The sequence below is a fragment of the Anabrus simplex genome, chromosome 1, assembly GCF_040414725.1.
Source record: "Anabrus simplex isolate iqAnaSimp1 chromosome 1, ASM4041472v1, whole genome shotgun sequence".
NCBI lineage: Eukaryota > Metazoa > Arthropoda > Insecta > Orthoptera > Tettigoniidae > Anabrus > Anabrus simplex.
Window position 1 is genome coordinate 417,589,150 of NC_090265.1, and position 23,988 is coordinate 417,613,137.

At 38.7% G+C, this 23,988-nt stretch overlaps 1 protein-coding gene across 2 annotated transcripts in view; it reads left to right on the forward strand.

Annotated features, from left to right (window-relative positions):
* The window catches only part of LOC136856884 (nucleolar and coiled-body phosphoprotein 1), a 182,824-nt gene that overhangs the window by 86,286 nt on the left and 72,550 nt on the right, over positions 1 to 23,988 (forward strand). For both annotated transcript variants that reach the window (XM_067135102.2, XM_067135103.2), the window contains exons 6-8: positions 9,212 to 9,355; positions 15,193 to 15,327; positions 17,482 to 17,616. In XM_067135102.2, coding sequence (XP_066991203.2) covers positions 9,212 to 9,355; positions 15,193 to 15,327; positions 17,482 to 17,616 — 414 coding nt within the window. The remainder of the gene's footprint in view (positions 1 to 9,211; positions 9,356 to 15,192; positions 15,328 to 17,481; positions 17,617 to 23,988) is intronic.

A 23,988-nucleotide genomic window follows, 5' to 3' on the forward strand; every position in this document is an offset into this window, starting at 1 on the left:
TATGTACAATACTTGTGAGTAGTACCATAATGTCTGGAACACCATGAGTCTACGCTACTTTCGATTAGTACCCCATCAGGACAAATACCCTGGTTCTATTTTACTGGCGATAAGTACCATTATGAGGGGCTGTTGACCTGGATTTTGGACCCCTTTGGACAACAAGCATCCTCGATTCAGGATTGTGCTTTAGAAGTGGTCCCTTGGTCAGTAATACTATTTTATGATAGTTTTTTGTTCAGATCCACTGATTGTTTTAAATTCATATCCATCCATTCATTCTTCATGACATTTTTTTAATTTGGTCAGTGATTGATTTTGAATTTGTAATTTCATTTCTTACCATTAGGGGTCGATGACCTTGGTGTTAGGCCCCTTTAAACAACAAGCATCATCAAATTATAAGTAAATCTTTCATGCAGGTTTGGTTGCTTATTTTACACAGTGGTGTCTATTTATACCTGCCTATTTTGGCTATTTTTAGTGCGTATATGCCTGGCTATTTTAACTGTTTTTAGTGACTATGAATCTCATCCCTAGTGTGGCTTCCAGAGACACCTGCTGCAGGTCTTGATGCCTGACAGGCGACCTGTGCATCTGTGAGGATAGGGCCCTACCTGAACTGAATTTGCTGAATTCGTGCTTGTACACACAGGACTCAGACGTAATGGAAGTTAAAATCCCTGACCCAGCCGTGAATCGAACACGGACAACTTGGACCAAAGGCTAACCCTTTAGCCATGGAGTGTAGAGCTGCTGCTCTCTGTCTGTTTTATATGCATACATATTCATGCGAAATAACACCAAATTTGTTTTTTATACGTAGGGGTCATATTTTTTGCTATGGCGATGTGTGCAAAAATTTTCACATCTTGCCAATATGACCTAGGAACTTTTGGTACCGTATTTTAGCAAAATAAGCTCTCCAAAAATCGCACAATATGATTTATTGTGCTAGTTAAGCAAATAAGCACGAAATATAGCCAGAATATTATAAAAATGCTAAATACCGTATTTACCTGAATAATCTCTGCTGTCGAATAATGCCCGCACTCTCATTTTAGAAAGGCTCATTTTGAAAAAAAATGTAATGAACTAAAATTCCTTTCATCGGAAGTGTAACTTAGGCATAAACAAATATTTCGTATCACTCCGCGAGGTCCACGTGGTCTTTACACAAATATCACTGCTATGAAATATATTTTCCATGAAAATGAGCAAGTAGGTCTACTTACGTGACGGGTATTTCATTAATCTGAACTTGCAATAGGCTCGATTCCCGGTAGGTGGGAAGATTCATTGTCTCTTGCATCACTAGAATCCTCTCCTAAATTACTTACAAGTTCGTCACACTCCACGTCTAACTCCCGTAGGCGGCTGGAATATCTAAATCACTGCGACGATTAATATCAAGATTATGCAATTATTAAACATCCTAGATGGATAAAAGAACGTGCGGCATATTTCGAGGACTACGACGACTCTGATTTTCAGACACATTTTAGGTTATCTAAAGCTTCTGAACATAACCTGGAATTCTCAACACATACCTAAAATGAATTCTTGATTATAGCTAATATCTTCTATGGTACACGGCTGGGTGATTTTTAATGAAGAATGAAGGAATACTGACATATTTTTTGAGTGACGTACAATGTGTAGGCTATAATTGGTTTTTCTTATTCCTTTTGTTAATGCTTTCTGCCACCAAGTTCAATAACAATTCACTCTCATGGAATGGTATATTAGGCTTCTTTCTCTGTTTCTGCTCAATAGCGGACATAATTTATGCAAATTATTTGCAAACCCCGAATGGAATCAAAAGCTTGTTTACAATTTGATAGTGGCGGCAGCACATAGTCATTTGTTTTCTGTACGTCAGTATGAAAAAGTGTGGTTCAAACTGAAATTGAAACAAAAACTTGGTTTTTGTAAACCGAGTCAATAAATTCTGTGGTGAGCACGGAAGTGAGCGTTATCCAAAATAATGACATATCCGAGTTTTGAAAATCTAAGATAACGACAAAAGTTACAGACGTTAGTGAATATGGGCCTAAAACACTTATCACATGTCATCTCTTTTTACTGGACAGTAACACGACCTATGGTGGATAATTCTTTTCGTGCACTGTAAACACTTGAAATAGACACACCAGCAAAATCTGATGTTATTTTTGCGATACAGTAAAACCTCGTTAATTTGAAGTCTTTGTAATACAGAAATCGGACGTCCAATTATATGATTTAGAATTAACAGCTATCTTGTAATTCAGAAATGCCAACCCTCACCAGTTTTTGCGGATTCTGCTTTTCCGCGTACTGCCTGCTACGTGATATTGTGGCTTTCCTTAAAGCGCTGAATACAAAAGAATTACGATTTCACTCTATTTTCAACTGTGAAACACACTGAAGTGAGTGAAATTGCGGAAAGCTACCCCTACAAGTTCCGGAAGACGCATTCCATCGTGACGTGGAGAAATTTTGAATTTAAATTACTCTGTAGAATACAGTACTATTTTTAAAAAATGTATAGTCAGTTTAGAATACAAAGAATACACCCACGGTATCCCCTGCCTGTTGTAAGAGACGACTAAAGGGGGCGACGTAGCTATGTTTGAATTAGAACCATGAGACTACTTATAATTAGTACCAACATGCTTGGTTGCTTTTACTTGCGCATAGTACTACTATGTTAGGTACACAATAGATTTTTGATTAGTAGCGACGGTGCGTGAATCAGGGTGAGTTTTATAGTACCTGTGATTATTACAGCTCTTATGAGTGCCACCATGGCTCTGCCTTGCCTATGATTAGTAGCCACTATGTGAGGAACACCACGTTTTGAATTCTGGTCAGTTGATGATTTTGGTCTTTTAAATTTGTCATTACATTTTGTACCATTAGGGGCCTATGGCCTAGATGTATGTTCCCTTTAAACAACAGGCATCATCTTAAATGGAATAATCACACAGTAGTATTCATGGCAGTCTGCGGCCTGTTCATTCTAGCTCTGGAACTTTGAACTGTTAGATCGACACTGTTGTACTTTTCTTTAAAAGTGAGAAAATGTTCTGTTTTTCATTTTATTGAATATTTCATATGACATTACTTTTAATCGTGACATTCGTACTGACGTCATTGTAATGACCTATGTTGTCTTCGGTTAGGAAAGCTATACGGACAGTCGTTCTGAGAATTCCATAGTGAAGCACGGGTACAACAGCTAGTTATTTGATACGAACAGCATTGCGCTTCGCATAATCGTGCGAGCGCTTGATGCAATATATTAATCAATGCATTTGCTAAGTAACGGCATTTAAGTGAATGACCAATTCATACATGTGGAGCATGAGTTCATACTATTTTCAGAAGGCTTATCAGAGACCGATCATCTCTCTTACATACTTCCTGTTAGGTGATGGAGATGTGTAATTTTTAGTCCTTTAGCTTCGTTTTAGCAATAGTCGGGCTTGGAGACAATATGTGTTATAAATGTATCATAGTATTGTATTGTATGTAGAATGAGCTGTTTGAGCAATTGTATCTCCTGATTTTCATATCGAAATCTCCTGATTTTTTGTTTTGTAAAGTTGGCAGGTATGTTACCGTGGAACAGAGCGAGGTGGCTGCGTAGTACGAGTAAAATAGATGTAGTTTAGAGATTGTGGGTTCAAGCCTTGAGGATGGTGATCCGTAGTTTATTAAACCACAGCTGCTTCTTTACCAGTCCTTGTCTTTTTCTATTTCATCATTGCCGAAAACCTACTTGTGTTAGCGCTACAGCAATCCGAAGAGGAAAAAAAGCTTGCAGTCAACCTACCTTGTAGTGTCAGTATTTTGTGCACTTACCTGGCAGTAAATAGAATATGCAGTAATAGAATCCCTTCCTTTCATAAAAATAGACAAAAGTACTTACAATGAAAAGGGTATTTACAATCGAGGAATGACAGAAAAGATCAGAACAAATTAAAAACTATTGGGCTATTCGGAGAGAGAACCTATCAGAGATGATGGCCAGAAAATTATTGAAGTGGTTCAATTAGGCAGTTTAAAAAAAAAGCAGAAGAATCCCTTCCATTTGTATGTGACAGGCATCTGATGATTGGGACGCGGCATCTTAAATGGATGTAGTCGATGCAACCTATTATTCCAGGAAAATTATTCCAAGAAATCCCAAAAATGGCTTGCATGACTGCAGATCGTAAAATTTTGGGAATAGAACTACCTTTTGGGTGGTTAGGCCGTGTTTGTTTGTATTGTTTCGTCATTTGGGCTCATCAGTTCGATTGCCACGTTCCTCCCAAGAAAAATACACAGTACTGTCATAAGTTCTGTCAGTAAAATCTAAATAGGCTGTAGTATGATAATTATGAATGAATGAGGAAGCGTGGCAGCACTGTGTCGTCCACAAGGTCACCTTCATGACTCAGTAACTGGCTTGCATTGTGCCAACATCAGGCAGCAGTGAAGATGGAGTGGAGTGTGTATGAGAATCTTATCACTGTATTGGCGTTATTTCATTGTGGAAAGTGAGCTAAGGATTTTTTTTTCTACACTGAAACCATTCAGTATCATTGAACAATTTGTGTTTTATACATTAGCGCTGGGCTGAGTGGCTCTGACGATTCGGGCGCTGGCCTTCTGAGTCTAGCTTAGCAGGTTTGTTCCTTGCTCAGTCCAATTGTATTTGAAGGTGCTCATATACGTTGGCCCCGTGCCTGTAGTTTTACTGGCACATAAAAGAGCTCCTGCGGGACTAAATTCTGGCACCTCGGTGTCTCCAGAAACTGTAAAAGTAGTTAGTGGTGCGTAAAGCCAATAAAATTTTTATCAGACAGTAGCCTGGTTTGAACGAACTGGTGCAAATGATTGCATCAGGTCTGGCATTCTTAGCTGTGTGCAGAAAAGAAGTTGTCAGTGCTGTTCATGCAAGGTTTCAATGCAATCCTTTGCATAAGCAAACAATTTTGTCTTATGAAATGAATATATCTCCATGAACTATGTCTCATGTTTTGAAGGATCATTTACATGTTGGTGCATGTAAAAGATACACATGGCATTTACAAACTGATCCCCCTGGTTTGATCCCAGGCTTTCTTAATGACGTAATGGGAGAGCCAGTATCAAGACATCCTATTAAGAGATGAAGAAATATTTACTATGGAAGTCATTTAACAAGCAGAACGGCTGTGTATAGGCATGGTCCTCCGAGGAAGCAAGAAAGTACTGTGTGTGCTTCTGTCATGGGATTCTAGGCGGTTTCCTGGCGGTGTGCACCAGAGACTGTTTGGAGGGTTATAGTGGATTTTTCAGCAGGATAGCACTCCTGCACACACAGCAAAAACGACACTGCAGTGGTTGGCAACCAATGCCCCATGGTTCATCGCTGCTACTTACTGGCCTAGTTGAAATCCATTGGATTATTGTCTGTGGCAGAAGCTCAAGGCGATAGCATGTCAAAAATGGCACCACAATACAGAGAAGTCCGATATAGCGAGTACGGCATATAATGATAACCCCCTCATAGCGCCAATTTTTTTCTGTCCCTTCAAAATTCCTATATTAAACCGTGCATTACCCTTTGGTTACAGCGAGAACCCTATCACTGACGCATTCGTTATTACGAGCAATTAAGCACGCGCTATTTTTTTCCGTTACTGATATTTATGCACGCCAGCGATTATATTGCTTGCGATCGATCCCCTTTTGTATAGTTTCCTTGCCATTTTCACTAGCGAGTTCTCTCGTCGACATTAGTAATACCCGTATTATTATTTATAAGTTTCATATTCCGCATTGATTGGATTCAATGTAATAGATAAGAAAAATGTTCCACCGATCAATACATTTATTGTGGATCAACTTAATTTTCAAATTTTACGGACAAGAGTTCTTATAACATACCAATGCAAAGTATATCAACCATAGAACATTCTCGATATTCAACTTAATCAACACAAGAACTACAAGAGGATTGAAGAATGAATGAAACGCAACATGAACTCAAATTTTAATAGACGTTTTTAAAATATACCATGTTTTAATGTGTTTAATGTGCTACATATTTTTAGTGTCATGATTTGGCATATATTTTAATGTGTTTATGTACTCATGTCCATGCTCAATCAATAGGTTTTAGTTTATTCTAACCATCACTACTTTTAATCATAGCTATTTTAACGCAACATACTGCAATATATTTTACTTCCATTTTTTTTCAGACATCCGGATGCTCTTAAGTAACTTCTTTGTAATTTATCCCATGACTGTAAATTTGTGTGCTAGCTGATGATGGCCAAGATAGGTCGAAACCGGTACTAGTGTAATAATTCATCCACAATAAATGTATTGATCGGTGGAACATTTTTCTTATCTATTACATTAGTAATACCAGTCGACTGCTGTTCTGTAAAGAAAATTCGATATGAAAGAGAACTTTCTTTCGTAATAGATGCATATATAACGTGTCCGATAACAGTTTTTAACTCGTTAAAAATAAAGGCTGAATAAATGATCGCTTACCAGTAATTTTAATGCTAAATACTGCAGTGAAGTAAGAATGGGATACAGCTCAAGATGTGGCAGAGGGCATCATTGATTTCAGATTTTAGTTTGTATTTTCTTGCATCTGTTAAATTACGGATAGGCTGTTATCATGTAAATTTATAGCTACTGGCGCTTGAAGTGTGTTTTCAACATACGTATAGTACACTTAGGTTAGGATAGGTGACGCTGCTTCAATAAGGAAACTGAAACGTTTGCCACAAAATGCGATTGATCATCTTCGGTATGGTATAGTCTTCTCGCTATATACATTTGCCGGCAAATTTTCAACGGGTTCTCGTCGATATTATGATGCCAATTTTAAGTTCGTGTAGAATAATTGTGCAGCTGGAAGAAAGTACATCATAGGCCTAACTAAAGCCAATATTCGGCGTTAGTGTGAAGACAGATAGCTTAAAAATGCGTACTGTACAAAAATGCATTCAGTGGCCCGCAACAAGGACGCTTTGAAGTCGAAGATGAAATTGTGAGGTATGTGCATGAAAAACGCAGAGGCGGAATGGGCATATCGCGGCGCAATAAACTCGTTCGTTGACCTTCAACGCCCGCAATTAGACCAATACATCGCTAGCCGCTGAAGTTTGCTGAACCCGACAAGCGAGACGTCCGTGTAGCTGCAGCCAGTTATATCTGACGCCGATTGAAAGTAACCCTTTTCTTCTTTTATGGCTGCATAGGATCACTTTAGTCAGTCCATCGTTCAGATCCCTTTGAAGTTATTGTTCGGGCTTTGCGGTCCTCCCGGTACTTCAGATTTTCTGATCTTCGTGCCCCTTCCTTGGTTGAAAATATGCGTGTTATGGTTTGTTTCGTGTAAGGGTAAAGGGGAGGTTTGTATTCTTGGGTTTAGTATTCAGTTTTATAGTATGCAAGATTATTTTGCTGGTGGATTGTTGAATTGTAGAGGCGTGCGGAATACGTTTTGCCGGCAAATTTTCAACAGGTTGAATAAAGAATAATTGTGCAGCCGCAAAAAATACGGTATATTTAAAGCCAATGTTCAGCGTCTAAAAATAGTCTGAAATGCGTAATATACAAGAAAGGCATTCCATGTGATTTTACAAAGCACTTTTTAAGCCTGATTTAAATTTTTTGAAGGACAATGTCGAGGTCCTCTTGGATTAGGGAAATACGGTACTACAACTTTTTCAGAATGAAATTAAACATACACTTTCACGTAGTATCGGATTTCAAAAAATAACAATCAACTAAGCTGTAGTGTGGAAATTATCTGCGAAAAGACAAGTTTTGAACAAACTGATCGCTGTTTCATACCAATTTTAATGTGTGTGGGGGTTTTCCCGACTTTTACAAAAAATCGGATATAACGACAATCCGCTATAGCGAGTGAATTTTCTGCTGTTATGAATTCTCGCTATAATGGACTTCTACTGTGTTTAGACGTGAAAAAAATCAAATTTGTCAGCTGTAAAGAAATTCCACTGGACAATATTCGTGCAGCTATTGGTGAGTGGCCTCATTGTCTTCGCCACTGTGTTGCCGCACATGATCATTTTGAATGAGAGTGTATTATATACATATATTAATGGGTTTGCGTAGTATTATTTGGTAGTTATGTGCGTTGAAAGTACTGGTACTGATAGAACTTACGGCAGTACTGTGTAAAATGTATAGGTTGCCAGGAATAGTCGGGTACTGGACTGGGACTTTAGTCGTGGTCAAGAAAGAAGTCCCTTATGTTGGGCTCTCTCTTGAAAAGTGGAATCGTATTCTGATCTGTACCTCTTACATTTCAAATGAACTGCAGCGATCTTGCAGGAAATGAGCTACAGAAGACTGCCTGGCTCAACACCATTTCATTTTTGTGTGTAGAAATGCTGGAAATCTGTACAAATGCCGACTAACTTTTGTACAATCGCCAAAACTGTGCTTGGTTGTTACTTTGGAGGAAACTAATTTGAAATTTAAAGTACCGATATGTACTCTATGAATTCATATTACAGGGCAGACTTGCTTAACTTCCCTTTGAGGTATCACTGATGTGTCTGTCTTTATTTTTAACTAGCTCCGTTGCATTCAGGAGACAGTGGATTTGAACCGCACTCTTGCCGGCCAGGCAAATGCTAGTGTTGTACCTTAAGACCACTCCTAACTCTTTCCTATCCCATCACCGATACAAGATCTGTAGTGGGACTTTCAGCCAATTGTACAAAAGAATTATCTGCTATTGTTTGTATAATGTTCTGTATTTCTTTTTTTTTTTTAATAACTACAGCACAATACATTGAGTTCTTCTTAAAGCCCTTTATCAGAATAATAGAAAGATTTCACAAAAATCTTCGATCAGTATGCAATTTATTTCGTAAAATACATTCCAAAATTAACAATTTTATTTTGCCAAAATAAAAGACCTTTATTTATACATAATAGTACCAAAATTAATTCCATTTTCATAACAAAGGTTTTTAACCTAGAATGGGATTTATGCTTTCATAATTTTTAAATAAGTACTCTTATGTAACAAGTTCTTCTTTTCATGGCTATACACCTTGATATATTTCATTTGTTTAATTTTCAGTGCTTGTGATTCAATGCCAAAAACCTTGTTGGAACAAGGTTTCCTAATTTTTAAGAGCTTTATGTAAAGTGTTCACAGCATAACTGGAATAAACATTTCTTATTTTAGCTTCGGAGGATACTCCAACCGTGAAGGTACCTATCAAGCCTAAGGCTGCAATCACACCAACTCCTCAAAAATTAGGGAAGAAGGCTCCACCTCCTGCTGCTCAAGAGGACAGCTCAGACTCGGATAGTTCAGATGATGAACCTGGTATGTGTGCAATATTGCTTTTATATTGGTAAGGCCACTCCACCGAACAAAAGTTGAGCGTCTTGCATTCTCTGGTTGTGACGGTATGTGAGAGTGGGAAGGTGATGAGTTGGTTGTTCAATACATCCTCTCATATTCGCCAATCTGATATTTGAACCCTCCAATATCCCACCTGGTTTATAGGATTCATTTTTAAAAATGCATATGCCAAGTTAATATTTTGGTCTGGGATGTGGTGAATTACATTACTAAGCTGGACTGTAGCATAACATGAAGGCGTGCTGGGAATGCAAGGAATTGTTGACCCTTGTACTCGGCAGTATCATACAGGATCACATGGAAGACAACAGCAATAACAGGCCTATACGTGGAGCTGATGACTCCTTGGCTGAATGGTCAGCGTTGAGGCCTTCGGTTCAGAGGGTCCTGGGTTCGATTTCCAGCCGGGTCGGGGATTTTAATCGCATCTGGTTAATTTTTCTGGCTCGGGCACTGGGTGACTGTGTTTGTCGCAACACTTTCATGTTCATACAGTACACTACACTACCAACCACCATAGAAACACGCAATAGTTATTCCATCCCTCCATATAGGGTTGCTGTCAGGAAGGGCATGCGGGCGTAAAACAGGGCCTAATCCGCATGTGCAACACTGTTCGCACCCGCGACCCCACGAGTGTGGGAGAAGCGGTAGAAAAAGAAGTCCTGGAGCTGATGACACGCTGGTGATCTGTATAATGATAATGAAGTAAGCCCAAGTCTAGACATTCTGGTGGATCATGACTCTGAAATTTCTATTACTGATACTGTTGGAAGTCTGTAAGTTGGTAAGTGTAAAATTAACTTTTATTAGATAAGAAAATATTGTTGAAATTGTTTATAAACATCTGTGTATTTGCTGAAGTTCTTATGGCTATACCATGTAAAGACACATACAGTAGCAGTCCGCTATAGCGAGTACGGCATATAACGAGAACCCCATTATAGCGGTAACTTCTGTACATCCCTTCAAAATTCCTATATTAAACTGTGTTTTATTCTTTGGTTACAGCGAGAACCCTATCACTAATACCAATATAAATGATCCGTTATTGGACATAATAAATTTTCCAGCTAACTCATTCCTGGTTGCCAGCGTTTCGCCCCCGGGTGCTAGGCTGGGCTCTTCACTTGGTACCTAGCACACCTACCAAGACGCTGGCTAGTGCATACCGTGGAGGCCACTGCGTAGGCTAATTGTAGCCACCGGCAGTGCCAATGCACTATGAGAGACTTTGTCTCGTTACCAAAAATTGATGCCCGCTTGGCCATCAGATGATATAGATGTTGATTCCCATAGGGAATATGAAATACAGTAGAAGTCCACTATAGCGAGTACGGCATATAACGAGAACTCCGTTATAGCGACGACTTTTTTTCTGTCCCTTCAAATTTCCTATATTAAACTGTGTATCGTTCTTTGGTTACAGTGAGAACCCTATCACTGGCGCATCCGTTATTACGAGCGATTAAGCGCGCGCAATTTCTTCCGTTACCAACATTTATACACCCCAGCGATGATATTGCATGCGATAGATTACCTTCGGCATCGTTTCCTCGCTATGTGCACTAGCGATTTATCTCGTCTACATTCGAAGGTGATGTCGGAGTCGATTAATAATACCCGCTGACAGCTGTTCCGTAAAGAAAATTCAAAATGAAAGAGAACATATTTTCGTAATAAATGCGTAAATAACGTGTCCGAAAACGGTTGTTAACTTGTTAAAAAAATTAAGGCTGACTAAACTACCGCTTAATTTTGAGGCTAAATACTGCAATTAAGTAAGAATGGGATAAACCTCGAGATATGGCAGAGTGCTTAATTGATTTCAGAGGTTAGTTTATTTTTTGTCGCGTCTGGTTAATTTACGGAAAGGCTATTATGAAAATTTATAGCGAGAAAGTTATAGTTTCTCTACTGGCGCTTGAAGTGTGTTTTCATCATAGTATAGTACTGTTAAGTTAGGGTACGTGACGCTGTTTGAATAAGAAAACTGAAAGGTTTGCAACAAAATGCGATTGATCATTTTCGGTACGGTATAGTTTCCTCACTTTGTGCATTTGCGATCTCTCTCGTTGACATTCAAAGGTGATGTTGGAGTTGATTAGTAACGAAATATCCCCTGAAATCAGTGATGTACTCTGCCATATCTTGAGGTGTATCACATTCTTACTTAATTTCCGTATATTACATTAAAATGAAGATATCGTTTACTCCAGTCTTTATTTTTAACGAGTTTACAACTGCTAGCGGCCACATTATTTACGCATTTATTACGAAAACGTGTTCCCCTATTTCCCTTTCTTTTTACAGAACAGCAGTCGATGGGTATTAATAATAGGCTATGACACGGGAGAGCTTGTGGACATAGCGAGGAAATTATACCGAAGATGATCGATCGCATGCAATATAATGGGTGGGAGCATAAATGTTGGTAAATTTGTTTATAATAACGGATGCGTCAGTGATGAGGCCCTCGCTGTAACTGAAGGATAATACACAGTTTAATGTAAGGATTTTGAAGGGACATAAAAAAACTGACGTTTTAATGGGGTTCTTGTTGTATAGCGTATTTGCTATAGCGGATTGCTACTGTACCCAAAATTTATACTGACATAGTCTAAAGTATACTTTACAAAAGTTGTCAGAAGCATCATAGACACACTTGCGTGGTTTGGTCATTTGAATCTAATAACAGTACTGTACATTAACCTTGATTTACACTGCAATTTTTGGTCCACTATACAAGTTTGTAGCTTAAGACAATATTGGATTTATTCCTGAAAGCATTTGAACTAATTCAACTATTATAATAATAATTTTGTGTGGCTATTTCTAGCCAGGTGCAGCCCTTGTAAGGCTGGCCCTCGGATGACGGTGGGTGAATCTGCTGTGTGTATGTAACTGCGTGTTAGTGTGGTGGAGGATAGTGTGGAGTGTGAGTTACAGGGATGTTTGGGACAGCACAAATACCGAGCCATTGGAATTAACCAATGAAGGTTAAATTCCCCAGCCCAGCCGGGAATCGAACACGGGACCCTCTGAACCAAAAGCCAGTACGCTGGCCACTCAGCCAATCAGTCGGCCAACTAATTCTACTTAAAAAGAGAAAAAATGCTGAAGAAAATACTGTCTGAAATTAGCTCTTCAAAATGGTATTGAGAGTATTGTATGTCTGTCCATCGCAATTTCACTGTTCATAAACACAACAGACTACAGTGGGCATTCAAAGAATATTGGGATATTAGTAGTTGTGTGTATTTTTAGTATGTTAAAAAGAACCAAGAGCGATTAGAATTTACACACTTTTTTTAAGCCTTACTACTCCATCCTTCATTCTAATCATAAATACTACTCTCTCTCTCGCTCTCTAAAAATACTACACACCCCCTTTACACACGTTATGCAAATAGTTGCTGGCCTTTATGGAAATTACTATGTGGTCAGCTTAACTGAGTGTGTAGCCGTTGATCTTCTTTACTAGTTTTAATGCATGCTGCTATCCATCCAGTTTTAAGATTTGAAATCATACTCTGATAGTGTCTCTTAAAAAATAGAAATGTGTTGATTAAGCGGGATGTATTCATTATGTGGTGACATCTGTTTTGTGAATTGTGAATAAATAGTGTTACGGTAATGATGGGAGCTGTGTTGAAAAGTAGGTTATGTGCCAGGTATTCACTTGTAGTAGGAGACAGGATAAATGATTGCATATATCCCCTATATTCAGTTCATAACATACAGAAAACTGAAATAAAGTGCAAGGGATTATTTTTGTGAGGGAATTCTTCTATTTCCTTTCTTAGATGCTTTGACTTGTAAGTGAATTATGTCTTTCCTAAGTTCAAAATCCTATTAGGAGAATTATAATTGAATATGAAGATGGGTTGTGTAAAATTAAGTACAGTGGAACCTCGATTCTGCGTTTTTCGAGGGACCATGAAAATAAAACGTACAACACGGGAAAATGGAAAATTCGGGAATGAATGAAAACCATCAACAATTTGGGTAATTGTATAATTGTAATGTTACAAAAACTCCTAAACCAAACCAAACTACAGCCCTAATGGGACTTTCCCTGCCAAGCGACTGCTGCTCAGCCCGAAGGCCTGCAGATTATGAGTTGACGCATGGTCAGTGTGACAAATCCTCTCGGCCGATATTCCTGGCTCTCTAGATTGGGGACTCGGAACCAGACTTATATCCAGGTAAAACTGCCTGACCTGGTCGGAATTAAACCTGGGCCCTCTGGATGAGAGGCAGACATATTAGACCGCGAAACTGCATTAAGTACGGTGCGCGCTTTCAAAATTTCGGTACTTTAGATTCAACTTTACAGGGGAATCTTCATCAATTTCCCGTGAAAACTTCTTCCAGTTCAGCAACTTTGATTAGCCAAACTCTTTGAACAATCTAATAACGCCAAGCCAAACTGGTTTTTAATTCTCTCATCTAATAAAATAAAGCACATTAGATACAAAAGCACCCAACATGATGGCGAAATCCCTTCCTTTCTTAATCTTTCATTGTAATTTGTTCTCCGGTATACTGTTTGTAGGCAGTTTCTGAAAATCATGTACCATGTAAATTTGGCCTGCTTCGATTTTTAAACGTTATGTTGAACTCGAAAACATGGTTTCGAATGTAAGTATTGATTCGCAAAAGTTCTTGAATGTGTTACATTCAATGCTGCCCGTCACTAATCCAGTCAAATTGGAAAGATAAAAGAAATATCATAAAAACTTCAGAAATTACGGTTATTCGTGACCTTGAGGTCATCTGAAAAGAGCGCTCGCTGCACGTCAGTACGAGTTGTAAATAATACAAACTATTTAAATGTAACATGCACAAATAAAACGAGCGGATTTTGGTATTTTTACACAACGTGCAATTCCCAGTCTTACATTTGGACCTAAACAGTAATAGGCAATCCCAAGACGTCCCATGGCTTTCTTTTTTTTAATGTAAGGTGCAACGTCTGTTCTGGTCTCGCTAACATAATCATGTACGCTAACATTAAAATACTAAATTTGTGTTAAGAAGGAGCCGTTTCGATTCCTGCCTGAAAGCCCAGTTACTCTTCAGTGCCCTGAGGAAAGTGCCGTAAACCTGTTCAGCAGTACGATCGAAAGAATTTAAAAATATAAACATCTAACCCTGGACATAATGTGGACATTTTGTAAGTGCGAAAATTTGACGAAACTAGTTTGGTCTTCAAGCACAGCTGTCGAAATGCGCCGTATCTCCTTACAATTGTTGTGGCCACTCTCTGCTTTATGATTTTCTGAGATTCTCGTAACAATATCACCCGAAAGCGATGCTAGGATGGTCCCTTATGTAAGTGCACCGCCGATCGCTTTTCCAGTACCGGCACAGTACTTGCTCTAATAATTGCAATGACGGGGCGTTAATACTAAGATCCATAAGTATGCCATAGCCGTCCTTTCATGAGATACTGTTTATTAAAAAAACGATTGATCGAGGATTTAGCGTTGATGGGACTGGAAATTCTGGACGGTTGATCCGGGAAATTGTTTCTTCGAGGAACAGAAAATGCGGGATTTTTACATGATTTAATTACGATGCTTGCAGGACCACGTAATTTGAACGCATATTCCGGGAAAATGTAGTTTCCGGGAACGGATAATCGAGGTTCCACTCTATTGTTTCTGTATAACGCTCTTGACACTAAAATTAAACTGTGGTCCATATTTTCAGGTACTTATACTATCAAGCCTGGGGTTTTTCAGCATTCTGTTGCATGATATATGCTTCAAATATACTTTCTGGTGTTACAGCACCGAAGAAGGCTGCTGTCCCACCGAAGAAGGGGTTTGCTGCTCCTCCTCAGCCTGCAAAAAAACAAAAGGAAGAGTCAAGTTCAGATGAAGATTCCAGTTCTGATGAAGAAGAGCCTGCACCAACATCAAAAGGTACCTAGACTGTCAGTCATTTACCTAATTTTTCTTATTTCCAAATAACTTGGAAATTTATTGAATATTTCCCTTCATAAATTATTCCAATCCCTTACTCCTCATCCTATGCATGAATATTTGCTCCAGTTTATCCTCTTAAATTCCAACTTTATCTTCATATTATGATCTTTCCTCATTTTGAAAGCTCCACTCAACCTTATTCATCTACTAACGTCATTGCACACCATCTCTCCACTTACAGCTTAGAACATACCATTCAGTTGAGCAGCTGTCTTCTTACTCCCAAGTCATCCCAGTCCATTCGGTTGAGCACCTTGTCTTCTTACTCCCAAATCATCCCAGCCCAAAGTTTGCAACATTTTCGTAACACTACTCTTTTACAAGTAACATCTCTCATTATTGTTCCGTATTGAAGATGGCGTTTGGCATAGAATTTCGAGGATAATATAATAAAAATCACCTATTCAATACTTTCCACGTTTAATGTGGTTTGAATCTACATTAATTTATGTAGACTTATTAGGTCAGGTACATGTTTTACCCATTATTTTGGGCATCTTTAGCCTGTAGACAACTTTTAGGTCAAGGTTTGGACCTTTTTAACCAATATATACAAAGCAATATATACAAACATTAATGGTCTCTTAAGACTAACATGCCAGGATAATAATTTAAAAAATGTGAACTAAACATAACTGTGGGTAACATAAGTTAATAGAAAGAATAGGACCGACAAATTTTTAATGTGTTAAAACACCATTAACTTATGTTACCCACAGTTATGTTTAGTTCACATTTTTAAAATTATTATCCTGGCATGTTAGTCGTAAGAGATCATTAATGTTTGTATATGTTGTATATATTGCTTTGTATATATTGGTTAAAAAGGTCCAAACCTTGACCTAAAAGTTGTCTACAGGCTGAAGATTCCCAAAATAATAGGTGAAACATGTACCTGACCTAATAAGTCTACATAAATTCATGTAGATTCAAACCATATTAAAAGTGGAAAGTATTGAATATGTGGTTTTTATTAAATTATCCTTGAAATTGTATGCCTAACACTGCTCTTTTGTCGGAAGTCACCAAAAGCAAATCGTGCTGCTTTTCTTTGTGTCTTTTCCAGTTCTTGTATCAAGTAGTCCTGGTGTTGGTCCCATACACTGGAACCATACCCTCTCCTTCACTTCCTTACTACAGCCCTTAAATACCCTCATAACCATATGGAGATATCTGTATCCTTTCTTTACAGCCCCATTAATGTGATTTTCCCAAAGAAGAGCTTTCCTAATATTAACATCTAGGTACTTAGTGATCCCCATGCGGTACTATCACCCTATCGACATAGGAATCTGTACTGAAAGGACTTCTCCTCTTGGTGAAACTTACAACCTGGCTTTTCTGCCAGTTTACCATTAGTTTACACCACTGTTCCTAGAAATTTAGCCATCCATTCAACCACTCTTTATAGTCCAATAGCCCTCGTTTTCATAAATAGTCGCCCATAATCTACCATATCAAAAGCCTTAGAGAGATCAATAGCGATACAGTCCATTTGATTTCCTGAATATCTTGCTGGAATCCTGCAAGGTGAGCCTCACTGAAATAACCTTTCCTAAACCTAAAGTGCCTTCTGTCAAACTAGTTAGTAATTTTGCAAACATGTCTCATATAATCAGAAAGAATGCATTCTGGAGTGTACAAACAAACCAAGTTGACTGGCCAATAATTATCCATTTTTGTCACCTTTTCTCTTGTATACCTATTTCCCATGGGCTTCATATCTTTAAAGTAGTTTTTAATTTCCCTTTGGGTTAATTTATTGCTGTCCTTGGTAGCAGAGATCCATTGTTCTTGGTAGGTGACTATTCCATTCCCCTCCTAAAGCATTTTATATACACATCCACTGAGTTGATTTCTTATTTTACCGTTATCCCCTTTCCTGACCCAATCAAATGACTGAAAACAGGCTGTGGATTTTCACTTTTATTCCCTCATTGAATGTCCTCCTGCTATTGTTCCCACCTGTTCGTATGAGCAGTCATTCTTGCTACCTTCATTTCTCTTACTTCCAGTGTACATAATTACTCTCCATACATATATATATATATATATTCTATGTGTATACATTTAGACTCTTTTCTTCCATAGCTCTGAAGAAGGGAGCTGTTCCACCCAAGAAAACTGTTACAGCTCCTGTACAATCTGTAAAGAAACAGAAGAAAGAATCAAGTTCAGATGAAGACTCCAGTTCTGATGAGGAGGAAGCAAAACCAACACCTAAAGGTATTTTTGTTTGACTTTTCATGAGGTCTTAGTTATTTCTTTCGTATATGATGGTGCTGCCTTGGGAGTTCAACACTGGTTAGGACATACAGTTAATATACACAGAGTATTTTAGAGGAATAAAAACTCTATCAGTAATATGTTTAAAAGTCTATTACAGTGGATCCTCAATTCTCCGTTTTTGGAGGGACCCCGGGGGGAAAAAAAACGTATAACACGGGGAAACTGAAAATCCGGGAATGAATAAACCATCAACAATTAGGCTAAACATTACAGAAATGAAATATGTTTACTTATAATCTTACAAACACCACTAAACCAAACCAAACTACAGCCCCAATGGGCCTTCCGCCTTCCAAGCAACCGCTGCTCGGTCCGAAGACTTGCAGATTACAAGGTGATGCATGGGCAGTGTGATGAATCCTCTCGGCCATTATTCGTGGCTGTCTAGACAGGGGTTGCCATTTCACCATTAAATAGCTCCTCTATTAAAGGTAGGCCTAATCGTGTGAGTGAACCTGGAACCAGCCCTCTTATCCAGGTAAAAATGCCTGACCTGGCTGGGAATCGAACTCGGGGCCCTCTGGGTAACAGGCAGGCAAGTTAGACTGCGGGGCCGGCTTCAAACATTAATTACCAGTAGGCCTACGCGACTTAATCTCGAAACTTTACGTTCAGTTTTACCGAGAAAACTTCGTCGGTTTCCTCTGAAAACTTCTTTCAGTTCAGCAATTTTGATCGGCCGAACTCTTAGAAAATTCGAATACCCGTAACGCCAAGCCAAACAACAATCGACCACAGTAGATACAAAAGCGAAACCCCTCTTTTTTAATCATCCATTGTAATTTGGTCACCGGTATACTGTTCAGTCAGTTTATGGAAATCTTCTACCGTGTAAATTAGGTCTACATCACTTTTAAAGGTTATGTTGAACTCGAGAATATGGTTTTGAATGTAAGTATTGATCCTCAAGTTCTTGAATGCATTATATTCAATTCTGCTCGTCACTAATCACAATCAAATTGGAAAGAGAAAAAATATCATTTAACACTTCCGAAATTACAGTACCTAGCTGGAAACCGTGCTCGCTGTACAAGTCGTTATGACTGCGAAATAATACTAAGTTTTTAAATGTAATGTGCGGAAAGAAATAAGACTGCAGTTTTTATAACATTTTAGCACAAAACGTGAAATTCCCATTCTTATATTAGGACTAAAACAGTAATAGACAATCCCAAAACCTCCCATGACTTTATGTACAGAATGTAAGGTGCAACATCTTTTCTGGTCTCAATAACAATCGTACCGGTATACCATAATATTTAAATACTGTACTAAATTAGTGTTACTTAAGAAGGAGCAGTTTCGATTCCTGCCTGAAAGCCCAGCGACATCGCTTTTAAGGGTTATGTTGAACTCGAGAATATGGATTTTAATGTAAGTATTGATTCTCAAGTTCTGCCCTGAGGGAGGTTCTGAAAACCTGTTTGGCGATAAACTCGAAAAAAGTAAAAGAATAAACATATACCAGTAGCCCTTGGCATAATATAGATGTTTTGCAAGTTTGAAAATTTTACAAAACTCGTTCAGTCTTCAAGTAGAGCTGCCGAAATGTGCTCTGTCTCCTTCTGATTGTTGTGGTCACACTCTGCTTTTTTATTTGTTATCATGACCCTGGGGAAAAAGACAACTCGTGAAGCTTTATGCTATCCAACTTAAAAAGGAAAAACAACAAAAACTTCATGCTATGATACATAGCAAATTTAAGCTGCTAAAACTCTTCTTGGAGTGGAATTGCTTTGTGGCAGCCCTTTGGCAACCATGGTCAGCAATATGGAATTGGTTGCAGGTATTCTGAGATCATTGTGGAATTTCCTTGTCTCCTTGACCCCGAAGAGCAGTTGTCTCTGTGCTGCAGGAGGAGTTCTAAGTGCTGTATTTAAATTTTGTCATATTTGTGCAAGATTCTGTTCAAAGCAGAATAACAGATGAATCGAGAAAGGATTCTCATTGCACAGATTAATGAGAATTTGCAAAGGGCATAACAATATTGTCATCACAACGGGTTTCACTTTTACTGTTCTATAGCAGCCACGGTCGGATGTGTGTGTGAGCCTGACATCTCACTGCAACGCTAGGCGCCCGCTCTCTGAAACAATCTTCACCTTGAATCATCCTTACCAAGGATGACTTCTTTTTCATAGGTACCATATTCATAGCTAGTAGAAATAAATACTAGAGAATTTTGACATTTCCTTTTGTTAAAAGCGGTTTCCGGCCTAATGTGAATTACATTAACCTCTTCCGTGGCACGTCCGAGAAATTCTCGGGTGGCACAGGCTTGCCCATTACATCACCACCCGAGAAATTCTCATTTAGCTGCAGTTTTCATTTCGCTATTCAACTTGGCAGGTTCGATCCTGGCTCAGTCTGGTGGTATTTGAAGGTGCTCAAATATGACAGCCTCGTGTCGGTACATTTACTGCTACGTAAAAGAACTTCCGCGGGACTAAATTCCGGCACCTCAGTGTCTCCGAAGACCTTAGAATAGTATTTAGTGGGACGTAAAGCAAATAACATCATTTCGCGATCGCCCAATAAATTCACGGGTACTGTAATCTCTTTGGAAAATGTTTTGAATTCTCAACAGATGGCGGGAGGGTTCCAGCTGTATTCATGAAGTCTCTGGCTTAAAATATGCCTTATCTTCTCTACTTTACTCATACAAACTCTAGCAAGCTGGCGAACAGAAATGGCGAGCGCAAAATGGAAGAGATGTTTGAAGACAAATTAGGAAACTACGTCAAAGATGAATCTCTAAGTGACATTAATATTTCTGATAGTAGTGATAATGATTCTGTTCATTCTTCGGATGATGACCTTTTATTTTTAGTGAAAATGTAGATGACGTAATGTCAGAAGCTAAGGTGATGGTAGATGTTGAATATATATTCGTATGGAAAAGGTATTTCCTTTTACAGGAAATCCTGGTGTGAGGGTTGCATTATTACCAGAGGTAAGTGTGATTGACTATTTTGAACTGTTTCTAACGGATGAAGTTGTAAATTTGGCAGTGACCGAAAAAAATTTGTATGCTGAAATGAATTGAAAAACTAGTAAATAAATCTCCGCATATAAGGACACAGTATTGGAAAGAAACAAACTCTTATGAAATTTGGCAATTTATTGCGTTACTATTGTTGAGGGAAATAATACAAAAGCTTGAAATAAAAATGTATTGCGCACTGGGCAGTACTCTTAAAACACCAATATTTTATGAAACCATATCACGGGCCTATTGTAAAAACGTGCAATTTGTGTAAAGTAAGTTTTTATTAACCTTGAATATTATATGAATGTGTTCCCTTAATAATTGCTATTCATTCTTTGCTTCCTGAAGAGCCTCCGTGGCTCAGACGGCAGTGTGTCGGCCTCTCACCGCTGGATACCATGGTTCAAATCCTGGTCACTCCATGTGAGATTTGTGCTGGACAAAGCGGAGGCGAGACAGGTTTATCTCCGGGTACTCCGGTTTTCCCTGTCAACTTTCATTCTAGCAACACTCTCAATTCTCATTTCACAATATCTATCAGTCATTAATAAATCGCTTTGGAAGTGGCGACCCATCGTATTAATAGGGAACATGCATGATCCGGGGTTTTAATTAAAAATATGCTAATCTGATACAAAATTGCATGCAGAATTCAAAAATGTGATCAGAATGTACAAATAATAACTCCAAACATGATAAAAATCTACGAAAATGTCATGTCACGCAAGTACGCGATCTCATTGGCCTGACGTCATCGTACAGGTTGACTGAATTAGCAGACGAAATAACACGTAGTGTGCTGTGAGAAGCAGGATACACTTCGCGTATTTCTACTTTACGTTAGTGTCTAGTATGGTTAAATTCGAGGTCTATACATTGGATAATAATCTGAGTGGTATATTTTAGACTTAAAATGAATCCTGCGCAGACAGTGAGGCAGAAAACTTATAAATGGTGTAGAGTTCCGATGTGCAATAGCACATCGCATACCATCCCAAACAAATTGTTTATAAACGTTCCAAAGACGCTAAAACTAGGGAGAAATGGATTTTGGCGAGCTGTAGAAATGCTGGTGATATATCGGAAAAGTCTACAGTTTATTTTTTTGAAGATTTCAACGTAAGATGAATTTGTTTGAATTTTCAAATCACTTTTCCACGTCAGCTGTTCTAGTGGTAAAACTTTAAATTTTAATGTATGATGCTTTATTTAAATGCTTCAATTACGTCTTGGAATATGAAAGTAATAAACGGTGCATTAAATAATGCTGATTATTAAAGTATTCTCCAAACCTAACCTATGTTTTGGGTGATCCATGTCAAGATAATAAATCAAAGGGGTTATGAACCATTTTGACAGCTCTAATTCTACCAATATATCTTGGCAGGGGACAGTTATGTATGTCTTTATTGAAGAGCTTAATTGGTAAAGAAATTTAGGCTATATCTAAATACCCTATAATGTAACAAAGAATAGGCGTGTACATCATGAAAGGAAACGACGTGAATTTAACAAATGTATAACTCTACACAAAACCAATGCTTGTCTGTTGGAATCTTATAAGTTAACAATGCTCAATTATAATAATTATCATAATATTAATGAAATAAATAACATAATTGCACACAGGTGAAAATAGTGATGTAGGTGTTTAAAATATAATCCAACTTAGCCTAAGTTTTAGGTTATACAAGCCAAGTCAATAAACCGAAGGGTAAAAATACCGTGCGAGTTGGCCGTGCGGTTAGGAGCGCGCAGCTGCGAGCTCGCATCCGGGAGATAGTGGGTTTTGAACCCCACTGCCGGCAGCCCTGAAGATGGTTTTCCGTGGTTTCCCATTTTCACACCAGGCAAATGCTGAGGCTGTACCTAAGGCCACGGCCGCTTTGTTCCCATTCCTAGGCCTTTCCTGTCCCATCGTCGCCATTATGTGATGGTGTGACGTAAAGCAAACAGCAAAAAAAAAAAAAAAAAGTCACAGCACCCAAAGACATTCCTGTATTGAGCGACTAAAATGTCACCAAGACACTTTTCTTTCCTGATATGCTCAGCTTGTTAAAAGCCAAATGTAATTAATGTTACTGGCTTCACGCCCCGCTAACTACTTCTACGATTTTCGGAGACGCCGATGTGCAGGAATTTTGTCCTGCAGGAGTTCTTTTACGTGCCAGTAAATCTACCGACACGAGGCTGACGTATTTGAGCACCTTTAACTACCACCGGACTGAACCAGGATCGAACCTGCCAAGTTGGGGTCAGAAGGCCAGCACCTCAACCGTCTGAACCACTCAGCCCGACTTGTGAAAACTAGATGAAGTCATATTTACCTTTATCATGTTTAACTTTTTCCCTCCACAAAGATATTTAATTCTCTTTCATGGGCCCCGGAAGTGGGTAGGCCAGTTGTCCCAACCATAAATATATATTTTTTTGGGAATGATAGATTATAGCAATATAGTACTATGATCTTTCTTTCTTTCCTTTTTTCTTTCTTTCTTAATCAGTTTATCCTTCAGGGTTGGTTTTCTCTCGGACTCAGCGAGGGATTTCACCTCTACCACTTCAAGGGCAGTGTCCTGGAACGTGAGACTTTGAGTATGGTGATGAAACTGGTGAGGAGGGCTATTACCTCGCCCAGGAGGCCTCACCTGTTATGCTCAACAGGGGCCTTGTTGGAGGATGGGAGGATCGGAAGGGATAGACAAGGAAGAGGGAAGGAAACGGCCGTGGCCTTAGGTGCCTGGAGGAGAAGTAGGAAAATACGAAAAACCACTTCGAGGATGGCCGAGGTGGGATTCGAAACCCTTCTACTCAGTTGACCTCCCGAGGCTGAGTAGACCCCGTTCCAGCCCTCGTACTATTTGTTTTCAACTTTCATGGCAGAGCCGGGAATCGAAACCGGGCCTCCGGGAGTGGCACACATTAACCACTACACCACAGAAGCGGACTAGTACTATAATGCTACCTATATGTTTATGTTAGTGCTGAAATCCGATTTCTTACTTTACTAATGCTGAAAGCCCGAAAATGTAATGTTATTCTTTAATAGGGGAATCAGTCTAGAAGGAAATGTTGAACGTGATGTGATATCTATCCAGATTCAGTTGTTATCCTAATACCATGGGTTACAGTACATTGCACGTATATAAAAGATCCGCGAAATTCTGCGGCCACAAAAGTCACTATTTTTCAAGAATGATGACATCTACACATGATAGATTGTCTGATTGTGCTGTTTTGAACCTTCCTTCTGTCATTTTGAAGTTATTCGCGATCATGAATAATAAACAATCGGCTTTTAGCAACGGCTGATGCACAAC